At 41.5% G+C, this 22,002-nt stretch overlaps 2 protein-coding genes across 7 annotated transcripts in view; one reads left to right on the forward strand and one right to left on the reverse strand.

Annotated features, from left to right (window-relative positions):
* The window catches only part of lrba (LPS-responsive vesicle trafficking, beach and anchor containing), a 195,711-nt gene that overhangs the window by 115,725 nt on the left and 57,984 nt on the right, over positions 1-22,002 (forward strand). For all 6 annotated transcript variants that reach the window (XM_073465119.1, XM_073465134.1, XM_073465150.1 and 3 more), the window contains 2 exons: positions 705-848; positions 2,499-2,635. In XM_073465119.1, coding sequence (XP_073321220.1) covers positions 705-848; positions 2,499-2,635 — 281 coding nt within the window. The remainder of the gene's footprint in view (positions 1-704; positions 849-2,498; positions 2,636-22,002) is intronic.
* On the reverse strand, positions 3,873-5,388 carry mab21l2 (mab-21-like 2). Its single transcript, XM_073473752.1, has one exon. It carries the CDS (start codon positions 5,304-5,306, stop codon positions 4,227-4,229), a length of 1,080 nt encoding a protein of 359 aa, XP_073329853.1. The 5' UTR covers positions 5,307-5,388; the 3' UTR covers positions 3,873-4,226.

Consider the following 22,002-nt stretch of genomic DNA (forward strand, 5'->3'; position numbering starts at 1 on the left):
ATGTGTGCCTTTTGTCTCTATTTTGTGTTTTTGGTTTGCTTGCAAGTCTGAAAACGCCAACACAAGTCAGCAGTAGCTCTTGCTGATGGACCGAGGCTGAACAGCAGTGTTGATCAACTTTGCAAATAGTTTTGTTAGAGAGAGAGAGAGAGAGAGAGAGTAAATCCAATGTACTCGACAAAAGATTGCCTTTTTTCTGTTGTATCCACGCTGGTAAGCTGACAAAAACAAGATATTAGAAAGATAATGTTTTAAAAATTCACAGGCTATGTTATTGTAAAAGTGGTAAATGAATGTAGTTTTAAAAATAGAGTAGAGATTATACTCAGATTTAGATTTTATGAGGTTGTTCTGATAATCACTAATTTGAACGGACAGCCTTCATTTTATTTACAGCTAGTAGCTTAAACTGAGGCAAAAGCTGATGCCTCAAATTTGACCACAACTACAGTTTTAATAAATCTGAATAAAAAATAACTCCACTGCTTTGAAATTGTTGTTTAAAATATTTGTCTATTTTTTAAAGCTGTTTTGTTTTGGTTAAAAATAAAATCAACTCAAACTTCTCATCACTGAAACTGTGAAAGCCGTCAGACTCTGCTCTGAAATAAATTCAACAGCTTGATTGCGTTAACCCACAATACAACCTGTAACTGGTAATGTATTTAAAGGTAAAATAAAAAGCCCCCTTTCCCTCCCTGCAGCGTCCGAGGAGGATATTCTCAAAGGGAAGCAGTCCATCAGGAGTCAGGCTCTGGGAAATCAAAACTCGGAGAGTGACTCATTACTAGACGGAGACGATGACACTCTGTCATCCTTAGAGGACAAGGACCTGGAGAACTTAACAGGTAACGAAACGGCTCATGCTCTTCACCTCTCAGTCATTCTCAACCCTGCAGCCCAGACAAAATAAAGTCATTGTAATTTCTGTCAGGATTTCACTGATTTTCCCAGATGACGTATTAATTGTTTCAAAGTGCAGATCTCTTATGTGCATTATACCCCTGGAAAGCTCGTTCCTTGTGGCACTACTATCCAAGGAGAGTTCTGCATGAAAACACACTATCTGCAGTTTTCTGCCTGCCACTGGAGGTCTTGCTTCACAAACATGCACACACACTGGCCTGAGCAGTGACTCTCTAAACATTTTTTTTTATCTATCCAGCAGTAGCCGAGCTTATCCCAGGACACTGTTTACCCTGCTATCTGATTCAAGAAAAGCAGCATCGCCTTAGTAAAAAACCTCTATGCACAAGCTGGTGTTGTCAGCCCTTTGTTGCTTTTCATATATCTGTTATTTAAATAATCTTAATTAAATATCATATAGTCTGCTAATCGGATTGCAGCCTAATCCTCATTTTTATGTGCAGCGCCCACCAGACTAAGCTGCATTAATGGGGCTCAGAGTCCTATTAAAATAACGCTACTGGATGACAATAGGATTAAACGTTGAATCCTGTCTAATAAAGTGATGTGTACAACAGCGAGGACCGAGCAGAGGAGAGCTTCAGCTTTTCCTCCCCTTAAGCAGCTGTCTGTTTCAGGTGTAATTGAATGTCTTTTGACTGGATGGAACAAAAAAAAAAAAAAAAAAAAAAAAAAATGTTATTTCAACCCACGGATAACATGTCAGTTCTCGCGGGGTTCACGAGAGGCAGAGGAGGAATGAATATCTATCTGTTTATTCCATCCGTTTGCATGAGTGCGGAGGGCGCTCTGGGAAATCAAGCCGGGCTCCGAGCCTCCTCTCTCCGCAGCGCACATCTGCAAATACAATGCCTCATATGTGCTGAGCCCGGGCAGAGCCTCCACCCACAGCTCCCCTGAGCCGGGCTCTCATTGTCATACTGGCATAAATTAAGATTGATGAGAGATTAAACAGAGCTTCAACCAAACAGCCGCGATCAATGACTCCTGACTGACAGCTGATTTCTGACGATTATGTCTCAAAAGTTTTACACTTTTTATTATTATTATTGTTATTTCAGCGCGAGTTTTAGGACACTTCCTGCTGTAATCTATTATTTTTCTGAGCTGCATGCATATACCATACAGTGTGCATGCAGACTATGGTGTTTTTTTAGTTGATCTTGAATGTGTCGATTAATCGCACATTACCAATCGCATGAGGAAAACTGCAGTGTTTAGCCGTAGCATTTAGCCTCACTATTATAATGCAACTCTAATGCAAAAATACGTATACATGCACATAATATTCCTGATAAACAGGCTGAACTTTAAAAATAGACGTAAATGATCGTTTGTCTTCACCACGTGTTCCTCATTAATAAAACCTCGTCCAGGTCTGAAGGCCCACACTGTGTTTCATCAGCTCAGTGAAATCCCTTGTTAACTTTAATAAGTTTACCTTTTACCGTCGGTGACTTTTTTTTTTAAGACAAAAAAAAGAAAGAAAGAAAGAAAACAGAAGAAGCCAGCATGCAGAGAGGAGGGACGCCCGTGCTTGTTGTCTGACCGGCATGTGTCTCTCCCTGCAGGCCCAGTAAACTTAAGCACCAGCGCTCAGCTGGTGGCTCCGGCCGCGGTGGTGAAAGGCACCCTGTCCATCACCGCCTCCGAGCTCTACTTCGAGGTGGATGAAGACGAGCCGAGCTTCAAGACCATCGATCCAAAGGTAAAAAGAGAGTCGAGATCCATTGATCACGTCTCAGATTGTCACATATTGGAAGCCACGCAGGCTGGAGTTTATCTGCAGAGCTGCTGAATGCTTCATGGATGTCTACAAGTGTGTGATTTTTAAATGAGCAAAAAAAAAAGTGCGACAGCGTTGGTGTGTTTGCACGTTTTCATCTGATAATGTGTCGAAGAAGAGCTGCTGACTGCAAAAATGTCATTTACAGCAAGCTGTGATTTATTTATTAATATATTCGCTCTTTACAATATTTTTAGGATTGAATTTAAAACGACTCTTGCTTTTTTTTTTCCTTAATGAACGTGAAAGTAAAAAAAATAACACCAGACTACGTTGAATATTGTTTAGTGGCTTTAAGTAAAAATAAAATAAATAGATAAACGATTAAACGTAATGTGTGGAACATAACGACAGGCCCTCACATTAGCGATGATCATCCTTTTTTAAGATGTGTAACATTTTTTTTTCATTGAGATCTAACAAAATACATTTTTATGTAAAATATGCTCCCCTGATTTTAAAGACACAATAATAAAGAGTGAAATTTGGACTAATTTTAGTAATTCTCATAGGTGGCAGCAGCTACCTTCATGTCCAGATGACCGCTGACCCACAGGTGGTTGTTTGTACAGTGCATGAAATTATCCCCTAAATGTGTATCTAAAGGTGTTAATTTGAATAACAGCCACATTTAATTGAGTGCAATTTTAAATCTGAATTTGTTGAAGTAAACCTGACTGTAAAGGCGTCAGTGCATTATCTAAAATCAAGCGCATGAAGCTGGAGTGTAGCTGCAGGCCCTGTGCTGCTGCTGCTGCTGCTGCTGCTGCTGCTCAGACAGAGAGCAGAGATGCTCCCAGGCCTATATATTAACATGAGCCCGTTGATTTACATTCATTCGAAAATCCTTTTGAGCCCGAGACGCACTGTAAAAATAACTTACGGCCTAAAGTCCACTGTACACATCCCATCTTTAAATTTTTGCATAAGCGGGGGTTTTTGTCAGTGTTGGTCACAGCTCAGCTTTCTCTCGTGAAAATGAATATTTGAATGATTCTCTCCATCAGACAGTAGCAAAGAATAAAAAAATAAAAAAAATCAAATGCAACAGATTAGCCTGCTGACATATCAGCTGTCAAAACACGTCAAGACACGAGGCCAAGTTGTAATTTAATTTGCAACATTTTATTAACATTTCTTTTTTTTTTTTAAAGTCACATAATGAAAAAAATTGAACTTGGCACGCTACATTTTATTCTTTCACTTAACGATTTTGTGCATATATTTAAATAAAAGGTTCTTCACTTTGTGAAAACATTTAAAGAAGACAACTAAAAGTTATTACATTTATCTGAAAATGTACCTTCACTTTCCTTTTTCTCTCTGGCAGTGGCCCAATTGCTCCATTTTAAAAAAAGGGTTTTGTGGTTTTGCTCGCTGCATTATTTTCTTACTGATTTTTTCACATTGCTTGGAGAATCAGTTGCAGAATCATCTTTGTCCTTCTCTGAAGTTTTTTTTTTCTTTTTTTATTTATCCCAAAATGTCTCTTAGCTCTGTCTCGACGACCACTTTATAGTTTGTCCAAACTTTTAGCATTGGTGAGGATTTCCCTCGCTAGTCTCCACGTCTGCTTAGCAGCAGCCTCCAGGGCTGAGTGAGGCTTTCCCTGAAACAAGTCCAAGTTTGGCAAGAAGTAGTGGGGGCATCTGCGGCACTGCAGGCAGGATATGAGCTGCAGCAGGATGCCGTTCAGTCGGTCTCCGAGGCAAGACTCGTCCCAGTCGGTCTCTCTCGGGTGTTTCTCGCACTCGTACAGCAGCAGGGTCTTCATGTGGTAGTTGTTGAGCGGCTGTCCCGGTAGCTCCAGGTGACGGTCCCTCAGGGTCTTCAGCACGGACAGACACTTCTTCCTGCAGCCGGCCATGAGCAGCCTGTTCTCGGCCTCGCTAAACTGCAGGACCCAGGCGTCGCTCTCTGCGGAGCTCTGCTTCCCCGTCAACGAGTAGCACTCTTTGGAGAGGAGGTTAAAACCCTCGGCTTTTACTTCTGCTACCCGGTTAGGACCTGGCCAGGGGATGTGGGGCATGGGCCACTGAGCTGCACTTCTAGGCCAAATCCCAGTGCACTTGAACGCGGGGGTGATCTGCACCACATACCTCTCCCTGATCCGTAGTTTGACCTCGCTGGTGTCCGCTACCATCTTAACCACGTCGCGGTAGCTGCATTTATCCACGGCCTGCGCCACCAGAGTCTGAAACCTGGAGCGGATCTTTCTGGCTGACAGGTAGCCGGAGGCGGTGATGAACTCGACCCACAGCGACATGCTCCTTTTACGGCCATCACTCAGCTTCAGCACCGCGCAGCCGGGCAAGGAGCCGTCATCCACAAAGTTGAACACCCCCATTTGGTTGAGGTACAGCACCACCTCGAACTCATTGGGGGAGATGACCTCCATCCCCTCATAGCGTGCGTCTATCTCACTGAGGGAGCTGATAAACCGGGGCTCCTGCACTTCCACCTCCTTTAGGACATCCGACACCACTTTACAAACCTCCCTTATAGTCTTCGCAATGGCCGCTTTGCGCGCTTGGCATCTCTCGTTGTAATACTTGTTTAGCTGGTAGACCAGCTTTGCCTGCGTCGCTATCATGTTTGGGCAGAGGTCCGGGCTGTACACCGGAGAGTCGCAGTAAGTTGACGGATCCAATGCTTACCGGTAAAGCCAGAGGCAAGCGCTTCCCCGTGCAGGAAAAGTGTGTAATCAAAGTTTTTTTTTTCTTTGCTTTTGCAGCGGATGGACGTCAGTGTGAGGAGGAGGAAACGGATAGGGATGCAACGTAATAGCCTTGCTAAATATCAGTCCCAAGTCATGAGCACTTCCAGCGCGGCTAGGGTAGACTCATATTCAGGTTTGCGGGTCACCATCCGTGTCCTGGGCTGCAGGCGCTAAAGGCTAAAAACATCGTCTGTGACCGCTCATCTCCTCTTGCTGATACTCTCTCCTCCGTGCCCCCGCTCACTTTTCGTCCACACTCAGCTGTGAGCTGGACTTGTGTAGTTTATGAATGGCTCCTTTAGGAAGAGTGAAAGGGGGTCGGGCTTCTCCTCCTGCAATCATGTGCGGAGCTGTCAGTGCGCGCAGCCAATCAGAGCAGAGGAGCTCCAGTCCGCCTCAGCAGCATCTGGGCGCACGGAGCTGTCCGCTGCTTCCCCAGCTCGACACAGGAAAACACAAACCTTCAGGTTTATTACGGGCGAATTCCAGCGTGAGCTCCCTGAGACAGCGGTGAAATATTTATTTTACAGAAAAGTGTTGCTCTTCGCGCGTAATTTCGCTCGAGGATTAGGAGTGTAGACACATGTGAGCGTGTGAGTGACAGCCTTTAACTTTAGAGCCGCTTGCGTGCTGCAGATAAGTCTCCCTCTTTTTTTTAATTGGATGTGTTTTTGCGTGTTTTTCTCATCTGGTAAAGGTGCAGTAATTGCGTCTCTAACTGACATCATTTATTCTTGTGCAGCCATGTCCCACTTTCATTCTAAATCTCTTGTGGGCTTTGTTGTGTGCGTAATCTGGAACAATTATACATCTGTTTTACGGATTTAAACCTGATTTTCCCTTCTTCGTATTTGACCTGTAACAAGATGCATGATCAGTTAGTTATATTATTCTTAAATGAAATTAATCCGCTTAAAGTCAGTCTCTTTACCTTCTTATTCCATTTGATTTTTTTGTTATATCCTTCAGATTATGTGAGTGTTTTTTACCACAGCCATGCGAAATTATTTCTTTTTATAAACAACAAATATTTCATGTTAAGCGATTTTTCTGAGTCTGGGTTCGTGTTGAGTGCACCTGCAGCTTATAGGCTCTGAAGAGCTTCAAGTAGAGTGACCTGAACTGTATAAAGTGAAATGATCAGACGCATTGATAACCTTTGTAACTAATCAACTGATTTAAAATTGAATTGGACATTTAGTTTTTATTTAAACAGGCGCTGGTTCGGAGTCAAATAACTTAACAGTGTGTCCGCGCCTACACACACACACACACACACACACACACACACACACACACACACACACACACACACACACGTTAATTTGCCCGTGGGTTTATCGCCGTGAACCTTGTCCATACTGAATAATTTAACTGGAGGTCTCTCCGAGGTTGTAATTGAAGCCCCCTCGTCACCCAGGCTTCATGTTGGACTGACTGAAGAAGCCATTACGTTGTTGCCGTGTGGGACATATTTAGACATGTAAACATGGTGGCAAAAATAAATAAAAATAAAAAAAACCCGCAGTGAAAGCCACGTGAAATATTGTTCCACGTGTCTGTTTTTCCCGTTAACGAGGTCGTTATCTGCGTCCGGCCTGAAATTAAACGCAGTTGATTGGACGCTTTCTCACGTCTGCTTTCTTTCAAGGCTTTAGTCATTTAGTTAAATAAGTGTTTTAATTTCACGTGATTATCTTTTGTGAATGAAACCCCTTACTTCCGCACTTATAACTGTTCTGTAAAGTCCAATCATGTCGTGTAATTTCTGAAAATACACGAGGCCGACAGTAAAAATCAGAGATCGTCTATGCTGTAATATCTCCAGAGACGGTAAGGCCGATTGTCTGCATAGCTACATTATGGCTGTATATGCCTGTTGGGCAACATTATTTCAAAAGCCATAAAAAGCAAACTTTGGGCTATTTTTGTCCAAATAAAGTCCTCATGTCACTGGAAATTTTACATAATGCAGAATACAAACTCAATGATTTCCAGAAACTCCTTTTTACTGATATGAAGTAGCCAACTATGCAAGGGATTCTGAGATAATCCACAAACATTTCAGAAAAAGCAAAGATAAACGAGCCCCTCTTCATAGTTGCCACATCTTCTGGACTTCATCATGTAGCCTTTTTGCAATTGCTGATGGGACTTTAGGGAGTGTAAAGAAGCTCACGATTAAAATTATAGCGCTGAGTATTTAGTTCAGAGTGCAAGACCTGCTAAATATTTGAGCTCATGTCAGTGGAACTAATAACCTCCCACATAAAAAATGCAGAAGGCAAGAGTAACATGCATTAATTTAGATTCACGTGGGATCGTATTTGTTTTATCGAGGGTCTTCCAGAAACTTGTCACACAAACTATATACGGTATTTTAATCACACAGTTCGTGGATGGATGTTTTGCACACTTTTCTATAATTTGGACTGAGCTGGGCTTGTCCTCTCGCATAGATTAGTTGAATTAACTTTGTGGGTGGAGAGATTTAGTGTCAAATTGGAAACATTCAATGGGAAACATTACTGGGTGGCATTTGCTGGTGTGTAATCACATTTTAAATTTGATGCACACACGAATAAACACACAACATCCATTTGGATATTCTTCCCAGAACTACCAGAGTAAGTAGAAAAGACGATAAACAGTCGACCTGTCAACTTTGATTTATTATGAAATTTTAGAAGAAATGTTCAACTGAGGTTTGACGCTCCTTCCCGCAGCATCATATTTGAGTAAAGCGATAATTATCTTCATGTTTGGAATTAAGTAAAAGATAGAAATGAGAAAAAATATCTTGCCGTGTGATTCCAGGATGGCTGTTTATTATCAAGCTCACAGCTCCAGAGAGATTAATCGACACCACTTGGAGAGCAAGTGTCCAAATATTATGAAGGGCATGCTAACCGTAGCTTAATGAAATATATGGCGACAAAGGCTTTTATAAAGACATTATGAATCAGTTTTGGCCCGCTTATCAAACCGCATGCTTCTGAGCAACTGTGTTCATTTTTTATTGCTATGCAGTGTGGACTGGGTACAGTGGATCGGATTTTTATGAAATCCGTCTATTGAAATGAAAATGTCAGCCATATCTCGGAAAACTGTGTACATTTACCGTGCGTGTATGTACGTTTCATGTAACTAACTGCTTGTTACAGTCTTAGGTGGAAAAATAAGTAAAGTCAGCACACTGTTGGGACAGCCGGCAGCAACTTTAGAAGCTTTTGTCATAGTTTCTAGTTTATAAAATGTACTTTTCTTCCCACATTTTCTACTTATAGAAAGAATATAAGGCCACCTAATGCTCACTCACTCATTCATCTATTCTTGCTACTTCTTTGTGCCCTTTATCTGCTGAAAACATTCAGAATTATCTCTGGTTCCTAAAGAGTTTCCCCCTGGTTTATATTGACTGGAGAAAAGATCAGGGGCCTGTCAGAGAGCTCTTTGATCTGAGGCTGTGTGACGACTCCACAGTGATCCCCTCACGAGCACAAAACAGTGTCCATGCCTGTGCAAATCTCTGCCAGCTGATGAGTAACCCCTCACTACTTTTTTCTCTTCTCGTGTCCTTGCTCTGTCTGTCTTTAATACGGTCTCTGCTTTATTCTTCTTTTCTTTTCCCTCTCCTACCAGATTACGCTGGGTACCCCCAGGTGGCTCGAGAAAGCAACCTCAAAGGCATAATTTGACTTTTAAACAAATTTGAAACATATTTGGTTCCTTTTCACAGGATCTTGTTTCATGGATGTCATAAAATGTTTGTCGTAAAATTAAATTTCAGTGATAATTTGGTCAGTCTGATTCTTCCACTTGTTGAATCGTCTGTCTGAATTGCCAGTATATACTGTACAAATGCAGAGTATTAGTAAAGAAATGTAAAGTCGAGTGGTGCACAGTGACGCTGGTCCTTGCCATACATCTCTAAATGTTATGGCTACATATGTGGCATAGTATAGAATTGATATTTGAAGAAGGCAACAGCAAAAAGGGTTTGTTTTGCAACAGAAGGTGCAACAGTCTCCTCCCTCTGTCTACTCAAGTTAGTGTGCTTTGTAATGCCAAGAGATAGGGGACGGCGATGTCAAGGCTTGGCATTTTTAGGTAGTGCTCCTTTTTCCTTTTTCTTTCTCTGGAAACACGATAGGTCAAGGAAAATGGCTCACAGCCGAACAACACACACACATGCACATGTGCGCACGTAAACTAAGTGAGTACATTTTTGATATTCTTGTTCACACATTTTGTCGCTGTCTTCCAAACCCGGATGGACCCAGCTGCTCCCTCCGTAGAGAGCTCAAAGAAAATCATCGCAGGCAACTAATTGCCTGGCAGGCCCCTGCATCTGCTCGGCAGAGAGCAGAACTGATGAAGTCACGGAGCAGATGTGTGTTTGCCTGTGTGTGTGTGGTTGTGTGAGTGTGAGTGTGAGTGTGAGTGTGTGTGTGTGTGTGTGTGTGTGTGTGTGTGTGTGCGCGCGCGCACGCTAGTTTAGCAGCACCCTCTCTGTGTTTAGACACAAGTCATCAATATTGCATGTGGAGTTATTGTTGCAGAGCCACTCCTGGAGACTACTAATATTGCTTGAATGAGGAAGTGAAATTCATTCTACTTCAAGCTGATTGGTCAAAAGAAATGCCAGCAAAAACCTGATTGGAGGAACCTTTCCTTGGATCCCTATTGCAATCTTAGTGTATTTAAGGCTGTTCCTGTGTCCTTACAGCAAACATTTTACTCATCTTAACTGTGGTTTGAGTATGAGGTATGTTTATAACAAGTACATGCTTAAAAATTCTGTAACGCACATTATATACATTTGATTTTTGAGTGGTTCTGATTGACACGTCACAAACAAATGAAGAAGCTGAAAGTTGAAAAAATGTAATTATAATGGTGTGACAGCTCTTGCAACGGATGGAAAAATACAGAAATTAAGTTAGAAACAATAATACTGATAGCTGATACTAATGCATTTTTCAAATTTGAAATAGTAATTTGAATTTAAAAAGACACAGATTAAGATTGGTTTACAACTTGTACACACCCAAAATAGTTATAGTACATATAAATAGTACACACATAATAGTACAGGTCATTGCTTGTAATTGGACTAACTGTAAAAGTATTTTATCGTCAACATTAATATATTGAATAAACTTTATTTAGTTTAGTTTAATTAGTATTTAAACTATTAATATATGGTATGCTACTGGAGCACAGTATACATTTATTGAAAATTGGTAAACTAAGTGATGAAGGAGAAGTGAATTAAATGATCACTCACTGGACCACACAACTATATGAAAATCAAATGTAACTGCCTCAAATAACTGACAGTTATTTATTAAAATGCCATCCTCAACAGGTCATTTTTTATCATTTAGTACATTTAAATATAAATAATAATCATGCCATGCAGCTAATGTTAAGTCACAATGATATACATGTATCAATGACACATTAAGTGTGTATGGCTTAAAACCAAATAATACACACAGTACTAGAAATCCGAGCATTTCACTTGAAATAACAAAAAACATGCATCTGCTCTGTTTAAGTTTTGTGAACTAAGAGACAGTTAAATTGTGCTACTTTTCCAAATCCTGGGCATCCTGTGGTTTCCAAGAAAGTTTTAGCCAATAGTAGGTAGGAAATTATTTTGGAAAGAGCCATTACATTTTTCCTAAAGGTCAGTGTCCAACCTTGGACTATGCAATGATAAAACCCCCATTGAGAAGACATTGGTAACTCTAATTAGTGGGGTGGTGACGGCTCCTCGGGGTTAGCTGGAGTGGCTGAATGGATGGTCACTCAGTCAAGGAAAACCACCCCGGTGTTATGTAGCGACCAGTCCCATATCGTTAAGCTCTCCCTAAAGTGTCAAACTGCTGGGACTGAACCCTCCTCCCCCCTCCTCCTGCTCGCTCCGCCAAACTCTCATGGTCGCCAGGGACGACCTTCGGCTGCAGCTGCCAATCACAAAGAGCCATGGCAGCAAGAGGTCTCTGAGAGAGGAGCCTATTGATTTTCCAGTTAGAGCCTAAGTAGTGTGTGCTATAGGACTAACGGACAGCCCAAGACAGGTATGTCATTATCAATGAGGCCAAGGAAACGGATCCCCTCACTCTCACTCATTCATATTGGCCTCCTTCCCTCCCTCCGTCTCTCCTTCATGCCGTTCCACCGCCTCGTCCGCTCTGACAGAGTGCATCCTGAGATGGTCAATAAATCGCTCAGCCACACCACGACAACAACTGGCGGAGTGATGGGTTGGGATGACCTTCTTTCTCTCTCTTTCTACTGTTTCCTTCACTCTTTCACCATCTGCCCCTCCCTGCTTTTCAGGTAAAGTCATTATAGCACCTGAGAGACATGAAATGTTCCCTTACTAGAGACCATCATGGATTTTCCCCCATCCTTGAATTCTCAACATCCGGGGTCAGTTAAATCTCAAGCATCTTCCCCTCGCAGCCCACTTTGGCTCATCCAGTCATCAGGACACCCAATTATTATCATACTGCTCCACTTGTTATGCCTCACTGCTTATGTCAAGTCACAGTCCAACATAAAGACATGTGCAAACAATTACGATGATGATATAGGCCAATTAGAGGAGATAAGGCCATGTCAAGGTTTAAAGCTTCCTGAAGTGAATTTCTGCTCCCCAGTAGAGCAGTTAAGTCTTGTTACCTTCTGTCTCCCTCACAAAAAACACACATCCCCTCCACCTCTAATTCCTCTCTCCTTTGAGTCTCAAACCACATCAGCGGTTGTGATATAGTCTCTCGTATTTCACTCCACTTGTTGGAGTGAGGTTATATCAACGATCATTCTGTAGGGATGAGGTCAGCGCTCCCCTGGCCAGATGTGGAGTGTTTAAGAGTGACGGAGAAAGACTTGTTAATGATGGACTTCAAAGCTGTGGAGGACCCAAAATACTGCTCCTCCTTTAGCTTATGGACCATATCTGTTGTTCTTTTAGCCATTGCCATACGATGAGATCAGGGGAAATATGTGGGCAGAATTCACAATCATTCCTTCTCAGTTATTGTTTGTTTTAAATCATGCTAGCAGCGTGGCCCCAGGGAGGTCAAGGTTGTTTGATCGGTGCTCTGTCAGTGGTTGATTCACCGTTTTGGTCTTGTCTGAAATATCTCAACAACGATTGGATTAATTGCCACAAAATGTTGAACGGGTGTTTATGGTCCCCAGATGAGGAATCAAACTAACAATGTATGTATTTGCACACATTTTTTAACAGACATCCATGGTTCCCAGTTGGTGAACCTTAAAGGATGAAGGACCACAGGATGATGTGTAATAACTTAACTTCCCCTCTATCATCAGGCCAAAATTTAATTTATTCAATACTTTGGTTCTTTAACCAAATTCCTGCAAAACAAATGGCATCCCCTTCAGCCTCAGCTGTACATTGTGTTCAGCTTGCTGTAATGCTAAAGATAAGTTGGCATGGAAGAAATCATACCTGCTAAACATGAGCATGTAATCGTTGTCATTGTGAGCATGTTGGCATGCTGACGATAGCATTCAGCTCAAAGCACCTCTGTGGCTAAGTAGCTGTAGATTTTTAGTCTTGTTTAAACACCATTCTATATGTATGTCCTGTGCTTTAACTTTTATTTTTCAGTTCTAATCAGACCATTTCAGTTTAGTTAGGAGATGTTTGAATTTTCTATTTCCCCCTTGACTAGATGTAAACTGTGACTCTTGTGCAAAGCAGGCCAATGAATCTCTGCACCAAGTGGTAACCAAGTAGGACAGGGCGAAAAGAGACAAATGCCACATTGGCAATCACATAAAGAACCATTAGACGCAGTGTCATCTCGCCTCCTAATGATGACTAATGTCTCCCTTCCAATTGCTCTTCCCTCACACACAAGCATACAAATAACCACAGCATCTCTTTTCACTAATAAACATGCTCGGCCTCTCTCTATCACTCTGTTTGTGACCTGACTTTGGACCTTAACAAAACCACAGACCGCTGTGGCCGAGACCTGGCTCACACTTAACCAAGCACCTCCAGACAAAGAGCTGCCACCCCCTCTTTGCACCTGAGCCTAGCCCCTCCATCATGTTCCATCTCTGGGCTTGACTGGACCAGTCAGGGGGCAGGTGCCTCCCCTCCCTTCCTTTGATTGATCCCCTCTCTCCATCATTTATTCCCTTCGTCTGCCTCTGACACACGTGTCAAAGGCAACACAGCAGCCTGATGGATAGGGCTGTTTATGGATGCCAGTCTGCCTGGTAGGTTACTGATATTACAATCAGCACCTGTGTACCTGCTGTTCACACAAGCCTCTGTTATTCAGCTGAGGTCAGAGAGACACCCGGCTCCAATTGAAAGATCGATGTCCAGCCCGGCGTATTGGAAATTGGAATTGTAAATGCGGTCTTGATGTGTCAGGAAGGTCTGTGCTGAATTTCAGATGATAAAACTAGATCCATATGTCGTACAATATGAGTGAATATGTGTGTTGTTGAACTTCCTTTTATCTGTATTTCTAATCATTGAATACCTCATAAATATAAAGGCAAAATGACTGGATGGGGACTTAACACTCAACCTGTTAATTCCTCAAAGAAATCAGGAATAATTTTAACCAGATGTATTTGTTTTTATAAGGTTCACTGATAGGATTGATGTGCTCTCTGTGTAAAGACATCTCATGTGCCCGAGAGCAGAATGTTACATTGCTGAATTCTGGTGCCTCCATTGCCATTATGGTTAATGACCCATCCAGTCTGGTTGAAATGGCACCTCTATAGGGACATTCTGCAGATTACTTACTCATCCAAGACTCCTTTCTAGCCGACATCAGCACAACAGAGCTTTACCTCTGCTCTGTAGAAGCAAGACTGTCGAATAAAATGCAGTATAAATAGAAAAAATAAATTAAAAAAGGCAGTTCTACTACACAGATGATCAGTTATACTAGCAGTTGTTTGGTGACTTTTCTAAACCTTTAGTTATCCATCTTTTTACATCTCAATAACAAGATATGATGCACATCAAATTTGTTTCACACCAGCAATCACAGTCATATCCAATCTGGATAGTAAAATGAAATGCTGAGTCCGAGTTAAATTGAATAGTAAAATGTCCAAACCCTATAAAGCTGGACTAATTAAAGTTTGTATATTAACAAGGGATCAAATGAGGCATGTGTAATGCCAAAGGGGTGGCTCATAGTGACCCTCTCCCTGAATTCTCACCAATTCTGCAGTTCCTCCCAGTTTTATGAAGCACTTTAGCTGCTTTTAGCTTGCTGTTTTGCCTTCATAGCTTGTAACTTTTAGATAAGCAACTTAAGATATTGCCTTAAGATTTCAGAGGATCAACATTTTTTCTACAATAGCAAATATTGAACATGGAACATAGCCAAATCAATGCCTCAAGAAAGCCTTTTGAAAGGAGATAAACAAAGGATCATAAACTCTGCAACCAGACGGGCTGTAGATTAGTAGACAGACATCTACTAAAACCACATTTAAGTGAATCTAATTACTTCATAATTTAAATTCCCCCAGAATTGAAAATCGCTCCATATTTAATTCACTCTTTTACAGTACTCTTTACAGTAACTCAAAGTGCTTGTCACTGATAAACCTGTAGCTCCAATTGAGTCACCTTCACATTCTCAAAAGTCTCCTCAGCCCTTCCTTTATACAAGTCCTATTCTCTCCCTCTTCTTTCGCCTCGGACAACCAACCCCGAATTCCCAAAGAGGGGTGTACTTTTCACCCCACACCCTCTTAAGCTGGTGACAATAGCCGGATTAGAAAAGAATTTACTTCAGTGAAGCCTCGCACCAACCCCAAAAAAGCCTATCCATCACTAAACGGCAAAATGAGAGATTGAAGGAAAGCGGGGAGAATGCGATAGGAGCCGGTCAGCGATCTTAACCTGTCTGATGTTTGCCATGGTAGCTTATAGAGGGAGTGGGGGGGCAATAGCATTGAGTCAAAAACAGCTCCTGTGCTTCAGTGGTGGTTCTGGGCTGTCTCCTTGATTTTCGGAGTATCGCTGAAAAGCATATAGATTCTTTTTTTCCTTTTCCTGATGTGCAAGTGTTTACTGATGAGCTTGAAAAATCAAGGAATGTATGAAACCCTTTCAGTGCAATCTCTACAGGTGCTCAGCAATACTACTCAGGTCTCATAGGCGAAGCTGCTGGTGTCTTAAGTGTGTGTTTTATATGCACTACTGTATAACGTGCTACATTTTACAGCACTGATTAAATCTATACCATGACATTTCTATATCGCATTGTCATGAATAAAGTTAGATTCAAGATTGAATCAATTTTAAATGTAGAATTTTAAGGAAAAAAAGGTTTTAAACATGCATCGTGACAATGCAAAGACAGCAGAGAGGATCTTCTCAATTTGTGGATGTCTGCTGCATTTCACACCCCTCTTCCCTTCACATATGTAGCCTTATCCACTTTTTGTTCCCCGTCACCTTTGAGCCACTAACCCTGCTCTTTGTGGCCCCGTTTTAAGCTGTGATGGGGCAAAAAAGGAAGCGCTGGTCTTGAATATTAAAAAAACAAAACAAGTCGGGCCATTTATTTCATTTAACTTTAGCATCCCTCAATACTATCTCTGTGTAATTTTAAAAATGTATAACACTTTTGTATTGAAAAGGCTAAAAAATATCTCACATTGTCTTATTTACTGAGTTTAAGATTTGTCATATTTTTAATTATGAATTCCATGTTTATGTATATCCCCACTACGGCCACCATTAGTGTTAAGTATTGCCGCTATAGTATCTTATTATGTGTCAGGGCTCTTCTGAGGCTTTCATCCTCATAGCTTATGCCCAAAGGCGGAATGTTTAATGAGTTACTACACTGAAGCATTCACTTCTCTACCAATTAACCCCGAGACCATTGCAGCATCTCCTTAAATCCACACAAGACCTTTTTTTTTGTTCCCACTCCAAAGAGGCTAAGCAGCAAAGGAAAGGAAAAAAGAAAAGGCTAACCTGTTGGCAAACAGAAAAAAAGGCCAAAAAGGGGTTTAATCCTTATTAGGCTAAATTCAGACTAAGTGGCCCCAAAGATCCTTTCAAAGGGGACTTTATTCAGGGAGTGCAAACTCTTACTGGGTGACGTTTGGGGCTGAATGCTTTGAGCCTTTAGGCTTCATAACCTCACACTTGCTACAAGCTGGGCTTGTTTATTTTGCTTTAATTCTCTCACACTCCAGCGCAGCGTCTTAGTTGAGTTTATTTTTTGGGAACTTGTAGTTTGTTTTACTTCCCTCGAGGCAAATAGACCTTTATGTGTGTTCAGTGATTACATCTTGAATTAGTTATATGATGGTAGAACAATTGTGCCTATCAATCATTGGTGAACACAAACTATCCATACTACTTATACTGAAGCTTGTTGCCAACGTATCCAGTATTGTATCAACATTGTCTGTTCTTTTTAATAAATAAGCTCAAGTTATAATTGATATATTTTTTTCTGCTTATTAATAGATATTTTTACCAGCTATTTTTTTCTGTAGTGCTATGTTAACAGGAAAATGTGCGTATTTGCCTTCTTGCAGAGACTTGGATCAGAAAATTGATTCCACTCTCATATTGGTCGATTCAATATGAAGCCTCAGCCAGCAGCCAGTTAGATTAGGTTAGATTAAAACTCACCTTATATCTTGTTTAATCATTACCAAAACTAAGGTGTGAAAAAAAACAATGCACAGTAACTTCCTGTAGTTTTGGAGGCCAGGAAGCTCCATGAGAGATATGAGAGTGATATCAACCTCCTTGTAACACCTTGCATTGAACTGCAAGTCAGAAGTCTATAGTCCGTGTTCTCCGACCTCCAATCTAAATCCAGCCCAATGAATCCTTCGGGAAAACACAGATGTAGCAAACTGACATTTGTATGGCAAGTCTCTGAACTTAACAAACATCTAATGACCATTTGATTAGCACACTTATAACACAAATATAGGAGGAGTAGGCTAGTAAAGCATTCTTGCAAAGATGCAAATCAACTGAATAGGAATATGAATGTCAACTACAAAGTTGTTAGTGCATGTCTTAATGTCAGTGATATCAGGTTTTATGAATCTGGCCCAAGTTTTTGACTTGGTTTTCCAGTTGGAGTGACCGTTCCATTAGACTTTTCCGGAGGTCGTCTTTTTCCAAGTTCTGTGTAAACTGGAATTCAGCATAACACTAGGCAAGAATGTTCCAAATATGATGAACTCATTTTTCCAAAAGGGTCCTTTGTTTGTTATCCTGGCTGTTGATTGGTCTACAGTCAGGTATATCACTTTTATTCCTTTTATATTTCAGTATTTTCACTGCTTGCCCCGCTACACCTTTCCCATAATTCAACAATCACAGAGCATGTGAAACAGAGATGGTTTTAGAGCCAGTTGGTTAAATCATACTCCTGCTGAGGCACAAAGGCTACAGGATAACTGTTGGAGTGTGAAAGTAGAGTCATGTGGCTCCACTGTCTTAAGGTCATATGATTCCAGGTTCTTATGGTGAGGGAGCTTTGTTTTCCTCTTGAATGACTTGCCAATTCTTACCCCAAGCAGAGCCTCCGAACAACTACTCACAGACGTACACCTTGCTTGAAACCGTATACCTTGAAGAAATCTTCTCACTGAAAATATGTTGATGCATCTTTTTGTCTTTCTTTCCAGTACAGTCCTTCCTTCTCCCTCCTCCTACCTTTTTTTCCAGGCTATCACTCAATCTCAAAAGCAAAATCTGTCTTAATTGGCTCCAGAGGGCTTGGGGAGGCTTTGTGTCAACGGTGATGAGGGTCCTGATTGGTCCAGAGGCACAGGCAGCCAACAGACCCTTGTTAGTGTGTCGGAGCCCTTTGCTTGCTCGTTAGTCCGATGAACTCATTTACTGATGGGGGTGACAAGTCCTCGTTTACCAGTGTGGAACAGAGGATGTGGGTGAGGGGGGAGGAGGTGAACAAGAATATGGGTGAGGAATAGTAGGATTGTAAGATGCAAGATGATTTTTGTGGATGCACCAGATGAGAGTGTCAAAAAGCCCTGAAATGTCAGCTTGCGTTTGTCTGCGCTTTCTTTCTCATTTTCTGCTGCTGCAGTAAAAGTGCTGTCAGCGTCTCAGCCCACTGAAAGTCTGGTTATTGTAGATGGCTTGATTCTGTGATCAGTCAAGTGAGTAAGAGTCTCAAACACTGTGGCTCTGATGTACCTTTATGCAGTGGTCCTCTTTGTGTTTGTGACTTTTAAAAAAGGAAAAAGAGTTTTGATTAATTAGTCTTTGGAATCTGCAACCTGCGTCCATTGTTTGCATGTAAAAATCATTCTGTGATGTGTTGGGGAGGTAGACAGCTTTTGGGAAATGAAAAGCAATACGCAACTCTACATGCTGATAAGTCCACAGGTTTTTTTTATTTTTTTTTATTATGAATTCTATCAAGTTCTCCCAATACCGCTTGTTCCTCGTCTCCGTTTTGATGTTGATGGATCACCTCTCTTCCTCCCGCTCATTAATTTCATCACCTTATCTCCCACACCACTTCATTTGACCAAAAGGTAATAATAAATCCCTCATCCATTATCCTTTAACTGAGGCAGCCATGCGGAAATACTTAATAACAGGCAACAAATTGAACTTCAATCACCACATTTTCCTTCGTGGATGCACAGCACATTAAACTCAACGAGCAAATATGCATATACCACTTATCAAACGCTGTTTATGCACAAGTTCTTCTACATAAACAAGGCCATTGGTAGGATTTTTTCAAATTTTATGACAAATAAGGATTTACTTTATTAGAAATTGGCAGTGGCTTCTGTCCTCTTCAACTCAAGGGTCTTATCAGCCCAAAAACACACACGCACTCAGCCTGGCGACAGGGAAGGCAGTTGAGAGCCTCATCTATCTTGAACCACGCTACTGATAGTTGGTCTGTTGCTCCCCTAACTCTCCACCAATTTGGTGCAGTTTCAATTAAATTTCATCCTTGTCACCATGTTCCTCCACTTGACTTTACCCATGTTTCTAAAGAGGCAGCCGTGGGTAAAGGAAACTGGGTTTGCAAAGGAAAAGGGTTGATGGAGAGGGTTCACTGGCAAGGACTGTCTGTGAGATTCAGCGGTGACAGTTTTGTGTGTGTGTGTGTGTGTGTGCGTGTGGGGTTACACACCGTAACCACAGTCACCAGGCCCCTCTTCATGTGTCCCTCTTCATTCCGCAGTCTTTTGGGCATCTGACAGAGACAAACGACAGTGCTTCAGAAATGAGCAGCAGCCCGGCGCACAAACAGGTTGAGAGAGGAGGAGGGAGAGATGGAGAGGGAGAAAGCTTTGCAATCAGGACTAGTTCCTTTGTTTTCTGTTTGGCTGTGTCCTCCCGCGTGACGCTTTGAAATTGATCTCGAGACGCACCAGACCTGAATCCATGGATAATGTTCCACGTGAAATGAAACATCAATAAAACTGCACTTTAAACTCAACCAGTCATGTTGACGTATAAGCTTCTGATCCTTTTTTATGTTCCCTTTATGGAATCTTCTCAACCTCAGTCGTTTCATTTTTATTTTTATCATTTTTAAACCTTTTTTGTTCAGAAAGCAAAATGTAAATGTGATGCAAGACTAGCACAGTCTGGTTTTTATGATTTTTTTCCTGCTTCTGTAGCATTATCATCTCTTTGAGCTTGACTGATTCAGTTCCACCATTGCTATATATCACAGAGGAAGCCGGCGCAGCCATAATTCCAGCTCGGACAATAACCTCCACACCATTGTAATTTGTCCAGACGTGGTCAGAGCAGCTAGAGCATTACAGCACGGATAGTTTGTCACGCTCCTTGTCACCGGCTCAGCTTTTTCATCTGCAAGGGAAAGGGCGCTGCCGATAGGGACAATGATCTTGGGAACATAGAATGCTATTTACAGCGTTCCAGGAGATTCATCGGTCCAGGGAAAAATGATATCTGGCTGCCTCCGCTGGTGTGATATCTATCTGTGGAATCAGAGACTGCAACTTCATCACATCAGCCCTGGGCATCTTCTTGACATCCATCGGGAGGTCTATGAGTGTACTCCTGGGGATGAAATGAGTCAACCACTCCCTTTTTGGAGGTGAAAGGTTACTCCCCTAGCAGTCACTCATCACACACCTGAAAACAGGGATTTCATTTTTGATCAGATGGAAGCAGAGAAGCTGTAGAGGCTTTATATAGTATTAAAAGTTCCTTGGTCGGAGATGATATATGCTGGGATTTCTGTAGGGTTCTTGACATGGTTATTTAATAGCCATCCAGCCATCATGTCTGTCAGAAAAGAAAAGTAATCAGGTGTCTAAGCCTGTCTGTCATCAAAATTCAGTCGCACCAAGAGGGGGAAGTCTGTTTTACTGACTGTTATACAGTTAAATACTATGTCTTCCAATATATTTATGCTATAATATGTGGAAATTTAATTGTAAACATCTAAACCACAATTTCTAAAAGCTAAAACCTAAGAAATTAGCCTTTCATCTTTAACTTAACCCCTCTCCGTTCTTTAAAAACATTTTATGATTTTTTTCCTTTTCACAGAGCAAAACGTGCAGGTAGACTAAACAGAATAAAAATGTCTTAGACATGTCAGAGTTTTGTCAACAACAATGCAACAAGATTGTAACGTTCAACTAAAGCACAGTCAGTCAAATGAAACATTTCACCTACCTGGGAAAGATGATTAGACTAGCACAATATTCCTTTGGCAGTGCATGATATTTAAGAAATGAGTTGCAGGGAATTTGGTAAAAGGGCAGTGGCTACTGGGGGAAATGCTAAAATTTGAATGCCTGGACCAGTGCTGTAACTTCATCATTCACTCAGTCAATCACGGACAAACACATTTGTAAGACTGGCCCTGCTGTTGCAGTCCAGCCCAGTGGATTGATGGTCAGAGATGGAATCCATGTGACCAAAACCAAGTGAGGTGAAGGAAGGTCCAAGACAAAGACCAGAAAACTGAAATTCGACAGATTTAGGTCGACGCCTCCCCCTCCTTAATAAAGGGTCCCCAGGTATTAAGAAACTTGGGATTGGTGCCTTCTCTCCATGAGATTTGAAGAATGTCACCTCTCTTATTTACAATGCTAAGTATGAAGCTAATGCTAGTGGCCAGCTAACAAGCTTCTAACATTTTAAAATAATTGATTTTCAGAACTGGCTCCAGCTTCATATTTGCTGTATAGACATGACTTTATTGCATTGAGCTAGTGTATGAAAAGAAAACTGTTTTTCTTAACATCTTAAATTAACACCTTTACTTAAGACTTTCACTTCCTGCTGATATATTAGTTTGCTGTATGAAAGCCTATTTCCTTGAGGATGAAAAATTGTGTTGTTTACTCCTCTGGGTGCTGTACTTTGTGGTGGGCTTTGCTACAGGCTGGCGGTGACTGGTATAGTCATCTTGAGCCCCTGTTAAAGAAGATAGGAGGCTTGCGGATGCAGCCCCAGCAAGCTTCTCCAAGCCACTAATCCACATTTAATTGAACTCCAGAGACTTTGAAGTGAGTC

Source organism: Pagrus major, chromosome 1 (genome assembly GCF_040436345.1).
Source record: "Pagrus major chromosome 1, Pma_NU_1.0".
NCBI lineage: Eukaryota > Metazoa > Chordata > Actinopteri > Spariformes > Sparidae > Pagrus > Pagrus major.

What these genes read in the sequence shown, in the direction of transcription:
- mab21l2 (XM_073473752.1), bottom strand. Translation starts at nt 5,306, where the DNA reads ATGATAGCGACGCAGGCAAAGCTGGTCTACCAGCTAAACAAGTATTAC.